This window comes from Anopheles marshallii, chromosome 3 (genome assembly GCF_943734725.1).
Source record: "Anopheles marshallii chromosome 3, idAnoMarsDA_429_01, whole genome shotgun sequence".
Classification (NCBI taxonomy): domain Eukaryota; kingdom Metazoa; phylum Arthropoda; class Insecta; order Diptera; family Culicidae; genus Anopheles; species Anopheles marshallii.
This window is the reverse complement of record NC_071327.1, coordinates 43451271-43475729: the sequence shown is the minus strand read 5'-3', so window position 1 is coordinate 43475729 and position 24459 is coordinate 43451271. Positions and strand designations below refer to the sequence as shown.

General features: G+C 37.1%; 2 protein-coding genes across 2 annotated transcripts; both read right to left on the bottom strand.

The window, feature by feature from the left end:
* Positions 1-123: 123 nt before the first annotated feature.
* Positions 124-5505, bottom strand: LOC128713629 (potassium channel subfamily K member 18). The gene is made up of 9 exons (XM_053808490.1): positions 5367-5505; positions 2711-2858; positions 2172-2320; positions 1556-1657; positions 1356-1486; positions 802-938; positions 573-696; positions 289-393; positions 124-225 (listed from the first exon to the last, which is right to left on the bottom strand). The coding sequence occupies exons 1-9, from the start codon at positions 5503-5505 to the stop codon at positions 124-126; spliced, it is 1137 nt and encodes a 378-aa protein (XP_053664465.1).
* Positions 5506-11404: 5899 nt separating this feature from the next.
* On the bottom strand, positions 11405-24459 carry LOC128711781 (uncharacterized). The gene is made up of 10 exons (XM_053806668.1): positions 24226-24459; positions 23168-23287; positions 22882-23008; positions 15597-15723; positions 15397-15495; positions 14549-14689; positions 14185-14471; positions 13751-14059; positions 12768-13052; positions 11405-11601 (listed from the first exon to the last, which is right to left on the bottom strand). Exons 1-10 carry the CDS (start codon positions 24457-24459, stop codon positions 11405-11407), a joined length of 1926 nt encoding a protein of 641 aa, XP_053662643.1.

Sequence of the window (24459 nt, the reverse complement as noted above, 5' to 3'; positions counted from 1 at the left end):
TAAGTATAGCACTATTACTCAAATGTGTCTTAACTGGTTTATCGTCATATATTATGTCTTTGATAGCTTGCAGTATAGTTTATTGTTTCGATAGTTGGTAAGATCGCTTGATCACGCGTTGATCTAGCTTTCAGGTTCGTCGACTGGTATTGGCACCGCTTTAGCACAACGGAAGCATCCTCTGACACACTTTTTAAGTGATCGAATTTTGTAGATGACTTGTTCCTGTCGAAAAGTAAATGGTTATGCCGAGCTGCTGAATATAGAATAGAAAACATCACCACTCACCTGCATTAAATTAAAGCACATTGCAATTAACGCCATACCGAGTAGTAAGTAGACGGCACAAAGGATGAAACTGATTTCCATTTTAGTATCTCCCTTCGTTTGCAGCTGTGGGTTGCGAACAATAAACAAAACATTAGCTTTTTTGGGCTTGTATTAGTAACAGAAAAACCATGCGAAGGAAGTGTGTTAGATGTTTATGATAATGATAATACCAACACATGGTATCTACATTAGTCTGAAGGGAATAGAAACGTTGCATGTTTTGCTTAACACAAACAATTTACCGATGCGCCTGGAACGATATCACCAAAACCTATGCTGCTTAGGGAGATGAAACAGAAGTAGCTGCCGTCAAGTATATCCCAGTTTTCCCAATCGGCGAAAAGACGTGCTCCAAAAAATATGTATCTGTAAGAATGATATGGTCACACATCGTCTCGAACACAATAGCGAGTGCTATGTGCAATGTGCAGTGGTATGCACTATAGCGTCCGACTGACTTCGTTTACTTACCCTATCATTATCATAATACAAATAGTTATTGGAACAGTGACGGTATTCGTCTCGGCAGTGATTTCTTCCTCAATTTCTTCATCAACATTGGACGTCGTAATGGTATTAGTGTCGAATCCATTATCACCCATTTCCGACTGCCATTATACGATATTCAAGATTAAATCAAGTTTTGGTTGTGGCGAAAGAGGATTAAAAAAATGAAAGAAATAGCGTATTAAATGAGAATGTACAGAAACTACACTTTGCGTGTGCATTAAAACTTGATGAATATTAAGAGGTTTGAAAAATTAACAAATTTAAACTTAACAATCATTATGTGGATTATGAAGAGGGTGTTTTTTCTGTGGAATCGTATGTTGGATTGAGAAGAAAGATAATATAATTAAAATAACAATTCATTGTTGCTAAAATTTTGAAATTTGAACCATGTACGAAGCAGTTTGGCATATTACAAAGAGTATGTTATTAGCATATTTAGTTTCATTTCCACGATTTCAACAAGTGCAGTATTTCAAAGGGAACTGTCACAAAGCTAGAATATTTTTACTTACTGAGTAGTCTCGCTCTTCTGTACGAGCTCTTCGTCTTGCTCGCATTGCTCTTCTTCTGGCAACTCCAGGACATACACGACATAGGCAAAACTTTGCATATATCCACTTAAATGATTTAGCCAAAATATCACCTAGTGTAGATAAGCGTTCGATTAATACCGAGATGTGTTAAATATTTTAAATTTTTATACAGGTCTTACCAATGTTAGAGAGGTAGAGTAGAAACAACGGCATCCCGATTATTGTATAAAATATCGTTGCTATTTTCCCCCACTCTGTACGAGGAACGATATTACCGTATCCTGCAAGGAACGCAAACATTTAAGATGAAAATTAGTGTTTTATTATGTTCATTTTTTGAAAAAAGGAGGAATTTTTCTGTTAGACGGTACATTCCTGGAATTAAGTATAAGGAAACCTCGTAAGGAATCCCGTTTAACTGCGAGGAATGAGAAAAATGAGTTAACTAATTTCGTTTAAAAGATGTAAAGGAGTGCTGTGTGCACCCTTTGGAAATAGCATTGAGGATATTTATCGTTTGGTTCGACTAAAATCATTATTTCTACCACTCTTTCTCATCAAACGATGTTTTTGTTATATTTTTGTGGTGGATGGAGCAGTTTTACTCTACATTACATTACATTTAACAGATGTTCGGATCTTGTATTGAAGTTTTCAGTTATTACTTCAAATGTGAGGAATATAGTTTGTGTTACAATAAATGTTGCGGATTTTGCTCCATGTTGCCAGCAGAATCACAATTTGCGTTAAACAGTATTTTGAAGATTTTTTTAAAGAAGTGTAAATTTTGCTTACCTATCGTAGTAATAACTGTTAGCGAGTAAAGAAATGCTCCAGAAAAACTCCAGGGGCTTTCACTCTCCAATGTGATGTCGCTGCCCTGCCAGCCCCGCCGTGCCCAGAGTACTATTTTTTCTTGATAAGCACGTATTTCATTTCCTACTCTAAAACGAAACAGGAGTTAAATCACATATTTGTACGAACTACAGCTGGGCAAGAGCATTTTTGGGTAATTTGTTTGTCTGTATGCTGTCCGTCTTATCGCGGTCGTATTGCGTGATGCTATGTATTGTGTAACGTGATCAATGTTTGCTTATCTTTGCAATATTGTGGCATCCGCAGTTGGGACAAACAAAACCACCCAGTAACCCTATCGTGTACAGTCTGTAGATGTCTAATGCCGGTCTTTGAAGCCGTTTAGAACCAGCATCATACATAGTCGTTTGCAATCAATATCCCTTCACTCATACGTTAGCAGGCTTCAAGAAGATGCTTTAAAGCAAGGGAAAAGAAGTCGAAGCAATAGAGCAACACAAAAAAGTCACATTACTTACTTCTCCTCGAAGACACTTTTGTTGAACACATTCACTTCACAGCAAGATATTTGCCACAGTCTCATAGCAGTTTCGTTCCGCTTAAACGGTATTTGAGCAAACCTTTCCAGTGCTTCATTGCCCTCTATCGCGATGAACATGAACGCACCTGTAATTGAAATGTGCATAAAACATGAAGTTGGAATCTAGCTTCCACATTTGACAATATTGTACATTTTATGAAAAAGCTCTGGATTGGTTTAATTGCAGCCCAGCAGTAATACTAAAAAGATGTTTATGAAGAAGTAGTATGCTTTATTTTAATTTGCGATTGTCTTAAAAAAATGCCATTTACATTAAATAATTCTTGCAATGGGATACACAGGTTTACTACAGATCATTGTAAATAAAAAAATAAATGTAGGTACATACTGCTAAAACACCATACACCTTGCTGCACAATGCTCTATATAAACACATACACTACTAAAAGTGTAGTGTTAAAAAGGATGGACGTATAATCTTGTTTTGTATGTTTTGCTTACATTAAACATTCTAAGGATGAAATTAGAATTCTTTTCATTCAAAGGCAAATTGAAAACATTTTTCGAAAAGTTCACAGAACCAAAACGAATACGCAATGGAACATATGATTTCCTTCGCCTACAGGGTGTGTGTTTTGTTGGTATACAGCACTTAGTGAAGGTGATGTGGAAAAGTTAAAGTCATACAAATGGTAATACTTATTAAGCGAAACGTGTGTACTTGCCAAAAGATCGTCTTGTCCAAAAGTCTAAAGACGGGATAAAGGGATGAAAAATGGAGGACTGTCTCAAAATCGATCAAAAGAAACACACCTGTGTAGTACCACAGTATAGTGTGTAGTATATAGTGATAATTTTCTTCATACACTGTGTCATCATCCTTTCTGGGGCCAATATAAAGCATTGGATGTTAATAATTTGAAGGATAACTTGAAATATATGTTTACGTATACCTATGGCAACATTAAAACTGTTTAAACTCGCAAATAATGATATGGACGTTTTAGAAAATCATTTGATGCCTAATCTGGTCCTTCCCAACCTTGAGTGATTTTTCAACAGGACAACGTTTCGTTTTGGGTCAGCAAGGCTGTAAGAGCCTACTTAGAACCATCGGAAATCAACACAATGGTATTAAAATCCTCATCTTCTTCTTCTTTTTCTTCTTCTTCTTCTTCTTCTATTTCTTTTTCTTCTTTATCGGCACATCTGGACAGTCAATGCTGCGTACGAATTGGTCCGGATGGAATTTTGGTCGTGTGAAAACCGTCGCGACTATCAATATACCACCGAGCCGTCTCTGCCTCTGGTAGTCAGCTAATCAGACTAAAATATGTTAAATAATTTAAGGAGAACAGTAATTTAAGGGATCTTTGAAGATGGTCAACAATCTAATACCGGACACAAGGAAGGAGTTGATATCGAACAGGATACGTGGTGTTGTTCAGTTCGAATGTAATAAATTTATAAGAAAGTGCCTTTAAATATTTTTTTCAAACAGTCTTATCCCTCTTATCAATCGTAATCGTGATGGTGATGCTGATGGTACCGGTACACAGTCTTCACTCGACCAAAATCCCTCCCGGACCAATCCCCCCTAGCAAGGACTGACTATCAGGATACGTGGTAAAATAAGTCCATACGACCAGGCCGTTCTAACGAAAATAAAATCGTAAAGAAGGACTATCTTCCTTTTTAACGGCACATCAACCTCATATAGAGCTGGATAGACAGGTAGCGCGACCGGCAGATTAGTGTGAATGGGATTTTGGGCAGGTCCTGTCGTGTGAAAGCTGTACCAAATACCAAATACACCACTGGGCCGCCCCAAATGATTCTGTTTTCATCAATTCTTGCTATTTTTAGTTAGAATTCTACGTTAGAGATGCCATCATTTTTGGATACCATGTTTTCGCGTGTTTAATTTGATTATATGGTTTGTTTTATTTCCAAATTTTTTAATGCAAATAAAATGCTTCAAATGTCCTGGATAAGGCAAAAGAAAGGAGGAAATGCTTTGAGGAATTTGTACTCTCCTCAGTCAATATTATGCTGGTAATACGGCACAGAGCCGTTATAACTGAAATAAAATGAAATGAATAAATAAATGCTTTAGCACAAAAATGTCTGAATAGATTGAAGTAAAATGAATAATTAAGAAACATCCGATGCTTTATTTTTGGCCCAGCTAGACAAAACCCGTTTCTAGTTCTAGTTCTCCAAATTTCCCAACTGGAGGCCATGTAAACCCTGTAAAGCATGCACCTAGTTTCGCCATTGGCGATCATACCGTACTTAACTTAACATACTTTTAGCTTGGAGGTTCGGATTAATACATCGATAATCTCATCTTGAACGAACCTCCTTAGCAAGCCTTGATTAACTGATTAATGGGTACAACAATATGTAATAAATTAGTAAAAATGTATATAAGCTCTTGAAATAGAATTAGATAGATGAATGTATTAAAATAAATATCAGACCTGAATGAATAATCACAAGTTATTGAATTATTACTCTAACTATTTGATGACTATTGTGTGTGTGCGTATTCCGAAGCACAACTTTTATTAACTTAAAATGAAATGATTTCTCCATGACCATAAATTTGAAGTGAATCATTAGATGCTTACCTGCTATCATGTACAAAACTACGAGGAATATAATTCCCACATTGCTGAACATAAAAGCCGTGAAATTTCTGCAATGATCCTTCGCTCGCTCAGCAAATGGTGGTTTTTGACGACGTCTTATCGAACGCTTTCGTTCCATTGTGCGAAGGAGTTGAGTTATGTTATGTTTTGTTAATTTATGATTGAGTAACGTTCTTTAGAATCCAGCACTGCCACGGAAAGCTTGGTAAGGATTAAAACTTTCCAGATATTCGAAGTGGCTTAAGATAATTGGAATACCGATACTGCTTACTACTTGTGACAGCATCGAAACACCACTGAAAACCATCACTTGTTTGAACGTAGCACACAGCATAGATTACGTAGCTTATCGTAGATCCATCACTGTTAGTGTATTGATTTTTGGCAACTCCGAGAACTGTTGAACACTGGAATTCTAAACAAGACGTAACACCGAAAAACATTTTTGTTATAGATTTAATTTTTTTTTGTATATTATAATACGTGAAAATGATGTAATTTATATTCGAAATATTGCCTTTATCACTGGGGTTTTGTTTCATTTGATGGAAGTATAATGAACAATTTGTATACCCAATTATAATTAAAGCTCATGATGGGAGCATGAGCTCAAAAAAAAAAAAATTATGGCACAACACACTTTGCAATAATCGTGTTACACTTTGTTTAAAACCTTTTCTACCGCGGAGCTATTACCATCGATCTTGTCCGGCCCAAACTGTAACTGTTCCTGTGTTTTCTCACTGACAAACTAGGTTAGCAATAGAGGTGGTCGATCGTGCTTATATTTATAGCCCACAAACTGTGCACGAAAAGATTGAAGTCGATTGTTGTAATATGCGCTTATTGAAAACCACATCAATATTTTAGGCACTGGCAGAGACAAATTAGTTTGCGCGATACACGGCTATAAAAAAACATTTCACAATAGTCATGCACCTCGCGATTTTTACTACGTGACTTTATAACTGGGAGAACCAAGATGAAAACGTATGATTATATCATTAAATAAGGTACGGTTATAGCAAATCGTACAATTAATCGTCGTAGTAGAAATTCTAGACAAAAGTTCACTTGACACTACCGTAACAAACGCCAATGGTCTCGAAGCTGCGCACGTGGTTATGAAGCGAATACGAAGGACACGCATAAAGATTTTCCGCACATCGTAAGTGATGGATCGCTTTACGATCGGGACGTGATCTTCACTACGCGAATTTTTCATCCAAACTGGCCTTTGCAAGCAATGATCGCACCAGAGCTGCGTGCTCTCTGGTAGCAGACTAGCTCCAATGTGAAAAACCACTACATGCGTTGGAGGAGTAGTATTTTTTTGCTTCACTAACGTTTTCTTTTCCTTAGATATTTCCCATAGCATCAGGCAGACAACCATAACTTTGCGTGGTACACAAACCCCCCGAGTAGAGCAGAGTACAGTAATCTACAGCTGTGTGTGCAAAGGAACGCAGGTTTCCACTGTAGCATATGCTTTGTGATAATGTTGGTGCGATCTTTCGTTCAGAGATGGCCGGAGGAAAATAGTGAAAATTCATTTGAATATGTTTTCCACAAGAGCGAACGATCGCTTCGCTCACTTCGCTCACTCTCATAGCCTCTTTAGCGCAAACACGTTGCAACCGTTTTGAAGACGTTTCGTGAGTGAAATTATTCGTCAATATGAATCATTCCTTCATATCGCGCTAGTTGCTGCGAAACGTAGACCGATTTATTGATTTTACACAAAATTTAGTTTCGAACCGGCGTTCAACTCGCTTTCAGTGGTCTGACACGGTTTTCCAACACGGAGGTTCCTGTCGTCGTTGTGTGGTGTGTTTCGTGCAATAGTGTCCAAAAATAAACATGACACGTTCGATCATGATCATCTCCCGCACGGAGTGGTGTCGTTCTTACTGCTTGATAAATGTCTTACCCTGGTAGCCTGGTAGGTAATGTCCTCCGCAGAGAATTGCATAGAAACCAACTTGTCATGTTCAATTATCTTCAACGGGAGTAGCTGGTTGATTTTGCAAACGTGAAAAATCTATGCGAGGGCTTTCAGGACGTATGCTAATAAATTGAATGATTGTAGTGACCACAAGGAGAAACATGCATGCAAGGGTTGGTTACTGGTGGCAGGTACTGCTAAACCACGAAGACGACGACCGATGCGTTGCGTTATGTGTTTACGATTGACGCTGTCTGGTATGAAAATAGAACATATTTTTCTCCCTTCTCGTTCTACTGCCCATCCTTTGGAGACAAGAATATAATTCCTTCTGTTTGAGAACGCAGTATTACGACGACAACGACGACAACAGAAATACATGAATGTGTGTGAATGTTGAATAGCATTACTGTTTACCGCAAGACTATATTTGCTGCAACAATCTACATTAGATGAATAAAAAAGTGCACTTGAAAATTTATGTGAAGCTAGATAGACAAAATACTAGCAAAACATTGCTTAATTGCAGCTATGCCTTTGATAGACTTTGATATTGGTTTAACTATTGATAACTTAATCTAGTATATTCAAATTAGTTCAAACAAACATATTTAGGGAAATGTTTTAATCGATCAAGAATTTTGACAAAAACGAAATTAAAAGTAATTTGAATACTGAGGCAAAAGAATGGTACAATATAGTAGAAGAAGCTAGATATCAACTCAAGATAGAACAAGCTAGATCCATAAAGATTTGTTACTACGGTCGTACGGTGTTCTTTTAATGACATATTATTATTGTTGTTATTATTACTTTTGTTAAGTTTGAGAAATCGTCAGTCTTTAGATTCATTCATTCAGTTATAGGATTCATTTAGATTCATTAATTTGAATCTCAACACTAGTTTGTGGTTGTTGTTTTCAAATGTTGAATAGTTGTTTAATATTTTAGATATTTTCGAGATTCATGAATATTTAGTAGCTAGGAAATATATATGTGTAGCCTTTGGTAACATTTCTTCTTCAATTGTTAATGAGTTTTTGCCATGTGTCATGACATAATGTTTTCCAATCGATTTGTTTGTGTACATAAATAAATTTATATATGGTACAATAATTTTTTAATGTTTTGCTTCATTTTTCTCTGATGTATCGTGTCCTAACTTAAAAATAAATCTTATTATTTTCTATAACTTTCACAACATTTTAAAGAAATATAATTTGATTTTTTTACAACAATATGTTTTAACTATTTTATGCTGTAATAGTATAAATGGTTGATCGTTGTTAGAAAAGGAATGATATTAAAAATAATATTCATGGAAATTTTACAGTAGTTTTCTATTCAAAGAGAAATAATAAAACACAAAATGGAAAAAAAAATCAGGAAAAACTCTTTTAACATACATGAAAGCATAAAGAAGGAGGGCTCTTCTTGTTGTTTGTTCACGTGAATATGAATAACGAACGTGTCCTATGGACGATGGCCAAAAGTGTCTCTCTGTTTAAGCGATGTCGTTTAAAAAAATAAAGAAAAACAAGAAAAAAACAAACAAACGAACAACAACCAGAAGAAGTTCATTTCTCCCTTGTGATCAGAGTATTTCTGTACAGATTTTACAGCATTCTATCTATTGCATTTTGCCACGGTTTACCTGGGTAGACTATTCCGTAAATAACAATTCGTCATTGTGAGATATTTGGATGTTGTCGTCTCTAAGGTAGTCACTAAGGAAAATTTATGACACCTCGAGAGTACTCAGCTATGGCTTAGTGAAGCGAATGCGTTTGCCTATTCGTGTCATTTGCGGTTGCACGGTAGAGTTACCTACGATGGCGGCAGTCGGTGGGCCCCGTGAAATTTGATATTTTGAATGACAGTCAATCAATAATGTAAAACAGATGTGCGTTATGAAAAGTTAACTGTTCTGATAGCGCTGTGTAGAAATAGATCGGCACATATGGTTAAAATAAATGTTTGCATTATTGTACATCTGCTTAGGTTAGGGTTTTTATTTTTTTTTTTGATTTGAAAAGAGAATAAGCATAAAATTATTAATGCTGAACTTGCGCACAGTTTTAATAAAATTGTAACACGAATGACGTACGTTACGGAAATTTAACTGTAGGTACAATGTGATTCAGTATTTCGACGTTCGGGTATATATCGTCACAATATATTAAGGTGCATTTTAAAACTTGATATATATAGTGTGGCAAATCTGAATAGGATCGCATAGAATTGTTTTATGGAATTTAATTACATGGAAAAGGAAATAGAAAAAGGAAAGGTTTCATGAAACATTTCTTCCAAATAGGTTAGACCACTAATCAGACTGATTAGTGATAATCAGACTTGATTTTGAACTTTGCCAATCGAAAATACAGTAGCAAACCCAACAGCAAACTTTCGGGTTTTTCAATTGATCTCGGTTTCGGTAAAGCTATCCGTGAAATCACAGCCATCATTAACACGTTCCACACCGTGTCAAAATCGTTCAAGGCGATTTCCATGAGATTGGTCGCCCAAATTTGGGTGATGCGGCAATGAACTTGTTAAGTGAGAGTATCTCACATGTAAAATATGAGATTTTAATGTGATGTTTGAAGGATGAAAAGTTCTGACATATGGTTTCAGTATATTTGTGAAGAGGAAATTGAAACTGTAGCTTGATCGATCTAAATAATAATCGAGAATATGGATTTTGAGAAAGAAATATGCTATTGCTGTACAAGACAGACACGACATATGAACCCGTCGCTATGTTGCGGGGGTGAGTAATGCTCAAAACACTTGTAAAGACTTTAACGTTTCAATTGTGTACACGTTTCAATGTTGACATTGCGGTAGTGTTTTGTCATGTGCTGTTGGCGACATAGACTTTGTGACACGCGTTTAAAAAAAAAAAGGAACGGGCCAAATTCACACGACACACGACACATTTGCACGAAGACAATCTAAAAATATCAGACCTTGCACACACATTCGGAACATCGCCCGAATTAAGCATTACCAGCAGAATTCGACTGTGGCTGACAAGCAATGAGTAGCAATAGTGCAGGACAATATGGTCGTCACAAGAGATTGCCGTTGGTATGCGAATGTTATTAGACGCACGTGAGAGTCGGCACATTTTTGGCACCTATTGCTCTGATAAAATGATGATGATGATGATGATGTTGACGGAAACTACAGAGCTTTTTCCGATCACGATCGATCCCCTGCGTACGAACCAGAAGATACTAGCCGAAGATGAAAGCCATGCTTGTTGTGTTTTGGAACCGTGTGGAATGCAAATTATAGAATCAGAGCGTGGCTGATGCAGATGGGTTGGGCAGCCAAATGGTAACCTACGGTTGATAGGATGTCAAAATTGAAAATGGGATACGTGTCATCAGCAAATGTGTGGCAGCGAAGGACGAAACATGATGAGCGTGAAAACGAACGCGATTGGTGATAGTCGCCCAAACGCAATACGCATATTCTAATCGATAGTGAAATGTATATGTCAACCAAATGATTTGAAAGAAAACCAGATGCAATATACGGTTAATAAAGGTTATGAGCAATAATGGTGAATTTGCTTCCAGTGGGAGTCATTTTTAATACTGTGTCATGATGTTGAAGACTTTTTTATAATTTTAAATTAATTTTATTTCATAATTGATTCAGCTTATATGGTAACTGTTTAATGAGGAGCAATTCTAATTTTATAGAATAGATTTGAAAAATTAATAATTTTGAATAGTAATAAAACATACGTAACATAATTAAATGTCTAGTAACCAATCGTAAAACGAAAACCATATGCTGTATTTTCCACTTCATAACATATGATATGGAACACTTAAAAAAAGTGGTTCTTTTTTATAATTATATTTAAAAAAATAACTTCATTGGTTTATCGTATCGGTTGTACAACTGATTTGAAATCTACAGGATGATAATTAAAACATTACGTGAAGTATTCTACAAGTACGACTTTGTTGTGACACGGATTGTACTGGATGCAAAATAGATCTTATAAAGTTGAACAAACTACTAATATCTGATAGAGGTTCTATCTTAGAATCTAGTCATCAATTTCTTCTTCCTTGAGTATGCCAAGACGGCGAGCAACACTTTTGACGTTCGAGATCACTTCTTCCTGTACGAGATTGAAGCTCATGGCCAAGAGTGCAATACCAAAGAGGAGATAAAGCGAGCAGAGTGCTATCGAAATTTCGGAATCATTTTTAACGCCTTGTGCCGGTACAAAGTCACCAAAACCTGTAATGAAAATAGAAGAGAGATAGAGAGAGAGAGAGAAAAAAAGAAATGGGAATAAATAATATAATATAAATATAAAGCTACTACAAGCGGGTGAGGTATTTGTAAACATTTTAAAATCATTCAAATCGACCGAGTACACCCGGGAAAAGGTGCCCTTTGTACTGATTGGAAAAGGAAATGTCTATAAATTAAAGTAAATTGTACACTAGGTTCAGATTCCAACACAATTAAGAAATACGGCCTGTTACTGATTGTTTACGGATATAAAAAAAAATTGTTCAATTGGTATGAAGATTGAAATTTTCACTCAAATCTGCGTCGTTTTAAGCATTTTAAATGCCGCAAGTCTCTTTATTATAAGCATATCATAAGCTTAATTATAAGCAATGGACCTTCTGTTTGGTGTAGCGAGCTTCCAAAGCTCGGTTTATCGCCGGTCATACTAATTAACAAAGTTTAGCACTTTGATAAAGTGGTTTACAATAAACACAAATATAAAGTGATTTGCGTAACAATCCCTCTTCAATCAAAGTCAAACACTAATAGTCAATTTTAACAGTCGGACTCGCTTCATATCTGGAATGGGCTTTTTGGTTGATGCATTAAAATTTGGAATACTTCCAAGAAAGCTTTTGGAAAGGTGAGTGGTGTTTCCTGATCGATGAAGAAGTGTTAGACGATGGTCCAAATGTTTCGACAATGGCGATATTAATGTCAGCTAAAAACAGTATTTAGAACTTCAATTGATAACACGTTGTTCTCCATCTATCGGACCATCAATTATTCCCCAATTTAAAAGACTTCCTCTTAAAAAGAGGGGTTTGTTTAGTCTTTCATTTCTTGTTCAAGAGGTAGGTCTATGCCATTGAAAGTGCATTGCATTTATTGCTTTTCATAAAAATATCGATCAATCAATCGATCAATCACATTTCTTTTAGTGTTACTTTTTATGACTCTTAATCTTCTCATGATGGCTTGTATGAGATAAGAGGTCTTTAGATTTTGGAACAAATACTAACTTTAAACTGTATTCTGTAAATGTTGAAGCTGATGTATACTAACAATAACAACGGTTGTATGTACATGTGTTTTAGTGTACAAGTTTTGCGTTGGCGCAGAAACAACTAATACCTGATGAAAATAGAACAAAAACACTGACTTACCAATAGTGGTGAGGGTGATGAAACAAAAGTATGCGGAATCGAGAAAACTCCACTCTTCCCATTCAGAGAACATAAATGCGCCGGCAATGATATAACTAACGACTAGAAATACGCACAACCAGATCGGCACTGGTCGCACGATGGAGGACGGTGGTAGCTCGCCACTGTGGATGTCCCATTCGTCATCGTAGAGCGAGTTATCATCGATCACATTCTGTAAATGACGGGCCTGGCGATGAACTGCGAATCCCATCGGTGACATTATGCGTGGTGATGGCGCTGGCACTGTAGTCGAAATGTGTGTGTACAAAAACGGTACAAGGAAGGAAAAAACAGAAAGCGTTTTAATTAAAAACATATAATTAACGGTAAATTATGACCCACGCGCAGAGGCAGTTTGATGTTGGTGGGATTTGAGCAGCATCTTTCTTCAGACAGCTATCATAAAGTTGCGTTGGCTCGTGCTCAACAGCTGGCATTGAATTTAAAAATGCACTAGAGCGGCAGCCAGGTTAGTGGCGATCGGGGATGGAATGGTGGCGCCACACTATGGTCTACTGACGAGCTGATGGGCGAAAAGTTTACCACAAAATGTCACGTTTTGGGTGAGTGACACATGTGATGAATCTTTTAGCAACAAATATTGCACACTGTATGAAACAGAAAAGTATACAAAAAATATTTCCAAACTTGTGAATGATACACAGTCCATTGGAAAAAAAACTAAAGTTAGAAGATCGTTTGATCCTTCGAAAATAATTCATATGGCACCCCGGATGCTGCCACGATCCTCCACGTTCATTAATTTGAAAAATTCTGCCCTTTGCTTTGACCAATGTGTGCTAAACGGACCGATTCCGACTGTGGTTCTCGGACTAGCAGAGTATGAAAGTGTAATTTATCATCGTCTTGTGGCATGTTGGTGGTCTAGGGAAGGTTGCCAATCCACGGCACGCTTGCTAAGAAGCGGCGCATTCGCTTACCGGGACGCGGTTCACGTCGTCTTTGAGGGGCTGATTTGCGCACGGTATGCAAATTTTCTGGCATCTCGTTGTCCTCCGTGTAGTAGGGCATCCGGTCCGGCATCAAACGGTCGCCGTAGCGACCGGTCTGACGCGGCATCGATTGACTGCGTGGATTCGGTCTCGCTGGTCGTCCGTCTTGGTCGTCAACGTCGTCTAGCGCATATTTATTGCATAGTATTGGCGTTTTACATGGTGAATCATCGTCCATGTCTATCATCTGCGAGTCCTGTCGAAACATGCGACGATCTAGCGATTGTGCACGCATTCCTATTCAAATGAAATCATAAAATGTATGGGTAGGAGTCGAGCTTGAAGACGTATATAAAGGAGGTTGTTCTTTTGACGCTTAAGCGAGCACCTTAGCAGAGGATAAAAGAACAAACGTAACAAACCTTGCTGTTTTCTGTACTGTCCGTCGATCTGTCTAGGTTTTTGCAGCGAACGTTGCGACTGATCAAGACCCATTGATTCAGCACGGGAATGTCCCGGCGGTGGCCGTTTTACTTGTGGCGAGGCTGACAGATACTCATCGTTCATGAATGCGTCGTTATTGGGTGGACCTCTCATTTGTGATCGCATTCCACCTGAATTGTTGGAGTTCGAGTTATCATATTTCGCTTGTTGTCGCATACCCCGATCGTTATCTGGATAGTACGGATCATCCATGGCGGCGTTGTACCTGTCGCAAGAGAGTGAAATGCATTATGCTGTGCTATAAATAACATATTATCGGAGGCAAAACATGCAAGTACCTACCTACAATCTGTATCCGAATATGAATGAGAGAGACCCGGTTCATAGTATGGGTCGAATCCTGAATCAGCAGAACGTTGTGAATTTCGAACTGAACGTCTTAAATTCGTTCCCGCTGCTTGGCCTGATCTGACGGAGCTTCTTCTAAAGATGTTATATATGAGACATGGTTGGTTATACCTATGTTCATACTAAATGCAGTAATGTAATGTACCGTAGTGTAGTGTTTTTTTTAGTATGATCGTAAATTTGTTGAACTTATTAGTAGCTATGTTCAATAGAGCTTCCTAATTGTTTGACGTAATTGATTTACAAGTGTACGAAAATATTGCTCTTGACACAAACAATACGTAAGCGATTTGTAAGATGTCCAGCTAGGCTTCTAATACAGTACCAACAGTCTTAAGATATTGGTAAAAATAAATGAATGAGAGTTCGTGCCAAAGCTGTCTTTCCTTCGCAAATGTCTGAAACCATTGCCGTTATTTATATTTTATCTGTCGTGTGAAGACCGGCGCATTACCAATTAAGCTTCCCTACTCCCTTTCTTTTACTAATTCACTGTAATGGGCTTACAGGCCTTAAATGGATTTTAAACCGGCTGTTTTAACTATATGACCCAACCCAAAAAATGTGTATCAAGTTGATCAAGTTGTGTATCAAGTCAAGCTACATTATTTCTATTAACAATTGCTTATTTTTATGCGTTGAAAGGATGTATCGCTTGTATCGAATGAATTTTCTATTTGTCTATAAACTAATATATATGTTTAGTGTAGCTCGATCGAAATTGTACACACTTTTATATGCATTGCACTATACAAAAAATATATTGATATGTAATGACTCACCCTTGCCTTACTGTACCACGACTGCTTCGGCTCCGTCTAGAATTGGAACGTTTAGGTTCTCTTGTACAGACATAGCAACATACACGCCAATAAAGAAATCTGAGGAACAGAGATACAGAAAATATTACTAGTAAGTACATAGATTTATTTCTGACTTTTTCTCAAAAATGTATTATCAATCGTCAATCAATCAATCTTACCTGAAGGAGCTAGCCATGATATCTCCAATGTTGGATAAACATAGCAACATGAGTGGAATGCCCAAAATAGCATAGAAGATGGTCGATATTTTTCCCATGTATGTTTTTGGAGCTATATGACCGTATCCTAAGTAAGTCGAAAACAAAATAAATGAATGAAGAGATACAATTTGAAATGTGTTGTTGCATGAAAATCATTGGAAAGTATTACTTAAACTGTTTTTAAAATGTAAATTCAATGCTAGGATTGTTAGATAATCGTACTCATTTGCGACTTGTTGATATTTGACGTTTGAATGATTATAATAATTTTGCAATGTTTCTGAGCAATAATAGTAAGAATGCTATGAATTATCAAATACCACCTCCTTGTCCACGACTTTCATGTTGCAAAACTGAGCTGCATAGTTGTGCGTATCAAATCAGGGTTAAAACCGGGGTATCGTTGTTCTAAATTATAATGCCTATCTTAACGAGGGTATGAGGAGAATATTGAGACAATTAAAAAATTCGGTGGAAGTAAATAAATTTGAATCAACACGTTAGAATGGGACACAGAATTTAGACATCCTGTGAGTTAATGCATCCTGTTCTGTCATGCGTGCACCTTTAAGAGCAGGTATTGCCGTGTGCTGATGAATGAGGAATGAACGTTGGAAAAGATAACCTAAAAACAAGAAAGGAGCGAAAGTGCATCTATGCTTGCAGGGATATTAATTGGCCAAAAGAACGACGATCTTTTAGTGAGTCCAAAATTAAAAACCGTTAGGAAGATCATTGAAGATTCCAAGGTCTTGAAGGTCCAAGCAGACTTTTACAGTTCTAAGATGACAAAAGATGTTTGGATCCACTTAATATAGATCCATCATAATGGATCCCCTCCAATGGATCCGATTAATTTAGATCCCCATAACGTGAAAAAGAGTATGATCGTTATCGAACCAAATTACCGGTTAGCAAATCTTGAAAACATGAGAGGAGATAGTGGAAAACATATTATCGTTTGCAAACATCGGTCAATTACACCAGGCATAAGGTGCCCTTTCATTGTTCGGAGAAGGAAATGTCGCCAAACTAATGAGAATTGTACCATAGATTAAGTTACCATTAGCTATAAGCAATACGGCCTTTCTCCGCTCTTGTCAAATAATAATAAAAACCCGTTTGCAATCATGTTTCTTCGAGAGAATTAGAAGACCTGTAAATGATATTTCCAGGATCAAAGTTCGTTTTGCATAAATTCGCATACACATTATGAAGAGGTTAAGAAAATTGTATGATTATAGATGATTGTCTTACACATCAAGGATATGTTTACGATCAAAAGGGAATATGCAGCATTTAAGTTAATCAGTCGTTTAGAAATGCAAACAACATAATCTAACTTATAATACCTTGTGCATTAAACCACAACGGTCCAACAACTTACAGTACGTTGCACAACATCCAAAACACTAATGATGGATATGATGGATATGCATAACGCAAAGATCATCAAGCTATAATTGCAATGCGGATCGAGTCTCATTTTCGACTAGGAAATTCCGCCTCTTTTGTGTCATTAACACAACGACATGCCTTAAACCATCGTAACGAAATGCCTGTGACTTTGAGATTGTGAATCGTTGCTATGAACAGTATATGCTTACTGTTGTAGTTCTCTTTTTAACTTTTTCACACCAAACTAGTACGAAAAAGAACGTCAGTGTCGAATCGTAACAGGTAAAGCAACGCTGAAAACGGCTACAACCCGGACGGAGGGAAAAGAAATGAGAACTAAACGGAAGAGCATTGCGAGTCACTAATGGTGCAGCATTTAATTGCTTGTTCTGAACCTGAAACCTATGCAGATCTGAAAAAAGTAGCAATGTAATTAAGTTAAATCAATCCTTTATCTGTGATTCATTTAATTTTGTATGCATTTTACATATTACGAACTAGAACTTCTTGTACTTACTACATATTAAAATTTTCTATTGTATTTTATGTTTAATGTTCAGCATAGTGTATAGCTTTAATGAATATGAAATCCTTGTTGTGTGAACGTAATAAAAAGTAATTATTGAGGAAGTAGCCATCTAGCTGAAAGTTGAAGGTTTTTTTTCTAGTGAGACTACAGCCTTTCACTTCATTAGTTATTATATTATGTCATTGACAATTTCCGCACAGCTGCAAAATCTTTATTCTTTGTGTCTCTATCTGCCATCTAGTAGTTATTATTGAAAACAGTGGAGCTGGGAAAACGTGTAAAGACAATTGATCTTATTTGAAACCAGTAGTAAAGCTATGAAGATGCAAGAAGTATGAAGTATCGAGCGTTAGAATAAAAAGGTAATATTTTAATATAATTTAATAGCTAACAAAATAAATGCTATAGGGTAAAAACCGAATTGTTCGTAGCTTTGTCAATTATTAAGTAGTTTCAGTGAAATGAAAGAAAGTGTTTGATTGCAGAAGAGTTTTCTCAACTAGATTTAGTGCAAAAATAGGTATTCGTCACGTGCTTGAATAATTTAATAGTATGAGTAATTTAACTCGTTGGCAGGCAAAGCACTTGATTATAATCGTTTCGGTAAACACTGACCAAATCAGGGAGCCACGTGCTGGAAAAAAAGCATCCACCTTTGTATTACGCGTATAAACAGAATGTCCGGTTTGTGTTAAAAGCAGACGGCAATGAAGCGCGCAAAAAAGGAAAACAAAATACCTGATGAACGAACTTGAAAACGGTTTCACAAAGGCAATGCAGACCATACAGCAAAGACACAGACACGGTCCACAGGAAGTGAAATGTCTTTGCCCACCAGCAGGCAAATCTTGAAAGCATCATAGCAGAGTCATGCATTCATTCAGGTGCTGTGGGTGTGAAACTGTATTTGGCAATGCTGACCTTAACCCACATCCGAATGGCTCTGCAGCGGTGCGGTGAACATATTAGCAAAACAGGTTGTAGAGCCGGGCTATTCATAAATTCTGGCTTTTAGCATCATAAAGCATCTTTATTTTCAGCCCGGAAGCTGCATATATATTCAGTGTTAGAAAATGATTCTGGATTCAAAATAGCTAAACATATATAAAGTAATAGTTCAGAATAATGTAATTCAATGCTATTTCTAATAAAGAAACCTAGACACCTTTACATGCGATGAATTAGAAGAAAAACTGCGAAACACAAACAAAGACATCATGTATTATGTATGTATTAATGTATTACAATGTATTACTTCACATGAACAAACTCTTCAAAAGGAGTTGCATAACTCTTTGTTTCAACGTTGAATAAGTGAAAATAAGAAATGAACAGAAATATGCTTTGATCAAGAATGGTCTTGAATATAAGTCCCACATATTCTACTTTCTGTGTAACAATTCGTTTTATTGGCATATATCTATTAATCTAATATTTTCCATGAAAGAAAAATATGTTGAACTGGCCAATATGGCAACTGGTACGTTAAAAAAAAACAACTTACTTTGCTAGGTGTCTAGTCGGTCATCCGTATAGTGTGTTATGCAACGTCCTGCTACTGAAAACCCATGCTTTGTTTACTGGGAATTTTCACAGGGAGCCAGACAAAGCCGGCGAAACTACAAATCGTGCCTTTAAACGCACCGGTTGCAGAAGATGACGGCCGTTGATTCGCTGCCGTAAGTTGTCTATTTGCTTGCTTTGATTGTTTGTGTCTGGTTTGGCATTCACGCCACCGTGTGACAGTTTCCTTTCTCTTGCAAGTGACCAGCGTGACAGCGTGATGCGTTTCATGGTATCTTTTGTTTTCGTTTCACCGGATCCGGACTGGAGACGATGGTGTTGCACAAATTTACATGAACTTAGACCGAAGGAGTGCGTGAAGTTGATGACTGGAGTTTTGAGCTCTCGTGCTCAACCTAGACAATGAAGCGCTTACAAACCACGTTGAATAGCGAATAGCGTCACGAGCGCTAGTAGTAGTATCGGTTTGTTTGCATCCCCGTGTGCGATGAATGGGTTTTTTGGTATAAGAATTGTAAACTTTTAAAATCGGTAGTTTAGTAGAGCGACGGCGACGTTTGTCTTCGGTTCACTCGTTGGATACCGTTTCATTACTACCAGCATGGGAATTAAGGTGAAGAAGGCATAGTGCTTCTACTCTTATGCTTGTGGTTAGTTTGGTTTTATGTTTGAAAAAAGTGTAGTATTTGAATCTTGTTGGTCAGTTAAGTAAAGTTAAGCGGAACAACGTGCAAAATGAAGTGAATGATTGTTAACGCAATAACAAATTTATGAAATAGAACCGTATGATATTATTTAGCCAGTGTGCATCAAAGTAAAGCTTTTAAGCTTCGTGTGAATGTTATTGACAAACTATTGAGGATGTTATTATTTGAAGAATGTTATCCATAGTGTCTTCTTAACAAAATATTTGTGATTAAAACGGCCAAGTTACAAAGACCAATATAATAAGTTTAATTAGATTTGTGTGTGTGTTATCCTTCTATAATAACATAGAGTGGAAAATACAGAATAATGTGTTTATCTTTGTGCACTTTGAACATTGTGTAATAAGCTTCGATTTTAAAATATGTTGTGAAATTCGTGTTGTGTTATACAATTCTTTTTAATATCATGTCATTCATACCACACACGGAATGGACAATCGACAATGGACACTTTGGATTACCATCGCGGTTCGAACCAAAGATAGATTTGTTACACAAAAATAAATAACTAATAATAAATAATAACCAACAACAAAAAAATAACTCCCGACGTTGACGTTAACTTATACGTTGTAAAGCATAAATCTCTTGCTGTTAAGCGTAAATAAACGACAAATTGGATCTGGTGAATGAATGAAAATGAAAATCAAATGTGAAAACAAAAATGTGGAACAAACAAATTGAAATTTGAAAAAAAAAACTGTATAAAAGGAGAAACTAGAAACTGCATACGAAACATGTTTGTTTGCTATAACGTGGACTATTTAATTGTTCCGTCCGCAAACTGGCTAAATTCTTTCGGCTATTTTTTCCAGCTTGATACAGTATGTCTTAAATGGACTTCTGATGGTTTGTTTGAATCACAATTATTTCCCTCTAATAGTGTGACACAGTTTTTATATGCCATTGTTTGTTTTACTTTGTCGTTTTTTGCTAAATTTAGTATGAATCAGTTTCTAAATTATCACAGTTAATAGCTTGAAGTAATTATTTACATGTGGAACATGTTTCATATTGTTCTTTGCACGTTGAATTTTGATAAATTGCTTCATCAAAGTTTGCTCACCCTTGTTGTAGGTCTTGGCAAGCTTCAATGCAACATCAGCGATTGTATCCGCGAACTAGACACTTCTAGGGTACACCTCCATTTGGGATTGGCGAACAAAACATTTTGTCTACACTCTTTTTGAAATTATAGATATTATGATAATTTTGCAATGTTTTTAAGTCAGTTGTTTCTAAGCTCTTCTTGAATGCTTTACTGTTGTTTTGCTGGTAAAACTAAAATTTATAATAGTTTTGCTATGTTATGTGCTATGTGCTATGTACGCTAAACTGTAGTTTCTTCTAATTTGATCAAGACATAAATGTATTCTGGCGTTTTCTGTTGAAGAACGTCCGGGCTGTATTATTATTTTTCGTTAGCAATATAATCACCATTTTTATCGAAATAATGGTTTCGTCAGGCCATTTAATTTAATACGTCATTATTTAATTTAATACGTTCTCAAGTTTGATTAGCAAACGATCATAGTAGAGATTTCTTCACGACGGATTTTCATCAATAAAACTCGATAGAACAGTCCAGTGAAATTGCTTGGACGGCTGCAATAATGGTACCATGTGAGTATTGTTAGAACCCTGTCGTCAACTAGCTATACAATCATCAATAGAATGCAAAATACAACGGCGGATGAAAGGTGGTGCATTTGAGTAAGAGAAATTTGTTTGTTTTACTTTTTGTAGATTTAATACGATTGTTGGTGATATGCGCCATATTCTTCACGGTAACCGCCCAAGAACGGTGGTCTTGGTCGGGCGGCGGAAACGGCGAACGAAACAGCGACGTGAAAGGCAATACTGACCGATTTAATGTGCGTAGCGATGTGTTAGAGTTTCAGGGTGTAGGGTCTAAAGCTCCAACATCTAATGGCAAAAGAAATTCCTTTTCAGAAAGGTAATAAAGGTTTGATATTTACTTCCATTGATATAATGTAACAATGTTAAGGTTTTTCTTAACAAATGTGTTGGTTCGACGAAATGGGTCATTAAATAAAAAAATAGTTCATAATAGACAATCTAATTATAACGTTGAGTGGAAATGACATAGTGTTGTAGCCAGAGGAAACCCTTAAAGCGTTTAAAGCACCTTTCCATTCGCGTAAAAGCGTTGATTTATTGATGAGCATTAACAGTAGTATACCAATTGCAGACAGAGCCGATATGAAGTGAAGGAAACCACCACCAAACGACCGTCATTCTCGAGGCCTCAGAATGATGAATTTTCCGGAGAATTTGGAGAAGGAAATCAATCGAATGATTTCGGGTAAGGACCGCTAATAAGGTTGGAACTTCACAATAACAACCGGATGTATGTTTTTGTGTTTCTTTCTTTCGTTGAATGCGTTTTTTCCTTCAAATTACCAGATTCAATCAAAAGTTTGGCGGAGGGGGACTTATTAACGGGCAGTTTGGACCGAACCCGTACGGAATTAACCCTGGACTGCAGGGTGTGGGCGGTTTCCCGTATGGTGGGAACGCACTGGGCGGTGGATACTATCCCGGTCAACAGCACTTCGGCGGTGGATACGGTGGTCTGGGCCACGGAGCCGGTGGTAATGGAATTCTCGTGGGCCCCGGGGGCCCTACCGGTATCATCGGACGTCCCTATAACCGGTTTCCGTACGGCGGGCACGGATACTATCCCGGTGGGAATGTACAGCATCCCTATGGTGGAGGTTTCGGAAATCCGCTGTACAATGGACATCCGGGTGGAGTTTTCTCGCCCGGTGGCTATCCCTCGGGAGGCTACTTTCCCCAACCTTTCGGTCCAGGTGCAATAGGGCCAAGACCGTTCGGTCCATTCCCGGGTGGATCTCAATTTGGTCCACAGTTCGACCAAACCCGTCAGGCAACGAAGAAGGTGGAAAAGAAATCGATCTAGAAGAGCAATCTGATGTCCCACTTTAGCGCCACTGGGATTGTATTGCAGAGAATTTCGTTGTTTTGTTGTAGCAAAAATCCAAAGCGATTGTGTGTGTTTTTGTTTTATTTCTACGTTTCCTACGCAAGTATTGTTACTTACCGATTGTTGTTATGACGATGATGGAATAAAACAGAGCTCCGAAAAATGTCCACTGAATTTGATCCACGTCCTCATTGCCATCCCAACCATCCTTCTTCATGGCAGTGAGTATTTCTTTCTCGAAAGACTGTAGTTTGAAAGAATGTTAATGAGAAATGGATCGGTATAAACATTCAGCAGAAGAATATAACATATTTAGATTGATTAACATAATAAATTTTACTGCCACGAGTCAAGTCTTCCAGCGTAACGATCTGAATGAGCTTGAGATTCCATCACAACAAACCTGAAGATGCATTATGGCAGCAGAAGTCCAATTTTGCTGATGTAAAACTGGCCTATCGTTGGTCATTTTCCAGATAGCATCCGTGAGATTGACCCGAATAGAGCTGATTCCTTTTTTAACCTGAAAACCGTGCAAACGATATCGAGAATTAGGTGATTATAAAGCACACAATGCAATGCACCCTTGCAATGAAAGAACGGGTGTTCTTAATTTTCCAAGAAATAAAAGAGAAATCAAGAAACGTGTTCTCCGCTGGCGTACAGACGATGCCGAAATGTGAATTGTAAAACTGTAACACACATTTGATAGAGCGTGTAAAAAGTTATATCAGCAAAATAATTACTCATAATAACATAATAAATATTAGCTTATAATAACATAACGATCGTTCAGAGTTGAAAAAGATAGATTTTCTTCTACTGTATCGACACAACAACCTAAAGAGGACTAGGCTTGCCATTATCCGTAGCGAGAAACTAAGTCCTACGTATAGGAGATTGGTCCGGATTTAGAACCGGTTCTGTCGTGTAAAACTGGGCCGCTACAAGTACAGCAGCGCCGCCCCGAAAATAGATTTTAAAAAATATAACTACCTATGGGATAAAAGGGCCCATCATATTTGTATAAATATATTATTATATTTATATATTATTTTATATTACATAAAGGTCGACTCATGCATCAAATAAAAGGACTTGTTTAAAAAATAATAAATATTCTTTAAAATTAGTTTGCAAATTAACGAAACCTGATGGGTATTGAAATGCAATACATTGATTTTAGCGTTAGTTAAATGATTTAATGTATAGACCTATATTTATTTTACACTATTTGCGACCTATAGCAGTGACAGTTATGCGATTAATTCACCTTTTCTCAATGATCTTATGCGATGGTTGTTTCACATCGTAAATTGCTAGAAGCATTATTTATCGTATTGTTTTGTATCACATTCTTATAAGGGTGCTCGTAATAATGATAGTAATGATCAAAAAAGACAACATAACATTGTTCAACGAGATCTACGAATAATTTGGATAAAAAATAGCTTTACTCACGTTTCGTTCATTTTCCGCCTCCAAATGTTCGAAAGTAAATGCACCGAGAAAACAGTACGCTACTACTGTTGCCACGAGAGTCACATGCGAAAAAATGCATGTAAACACCTTCCACATGCAGCACACGAAAGACATACACTTGCTTCGCTGCTTTTTTTCTGGTTCACCGTAGGATATAGACATCTGTGGTTGCAGTTGTTGCATCGGTGGAGGTGCCGACCGTCTGGATGACAT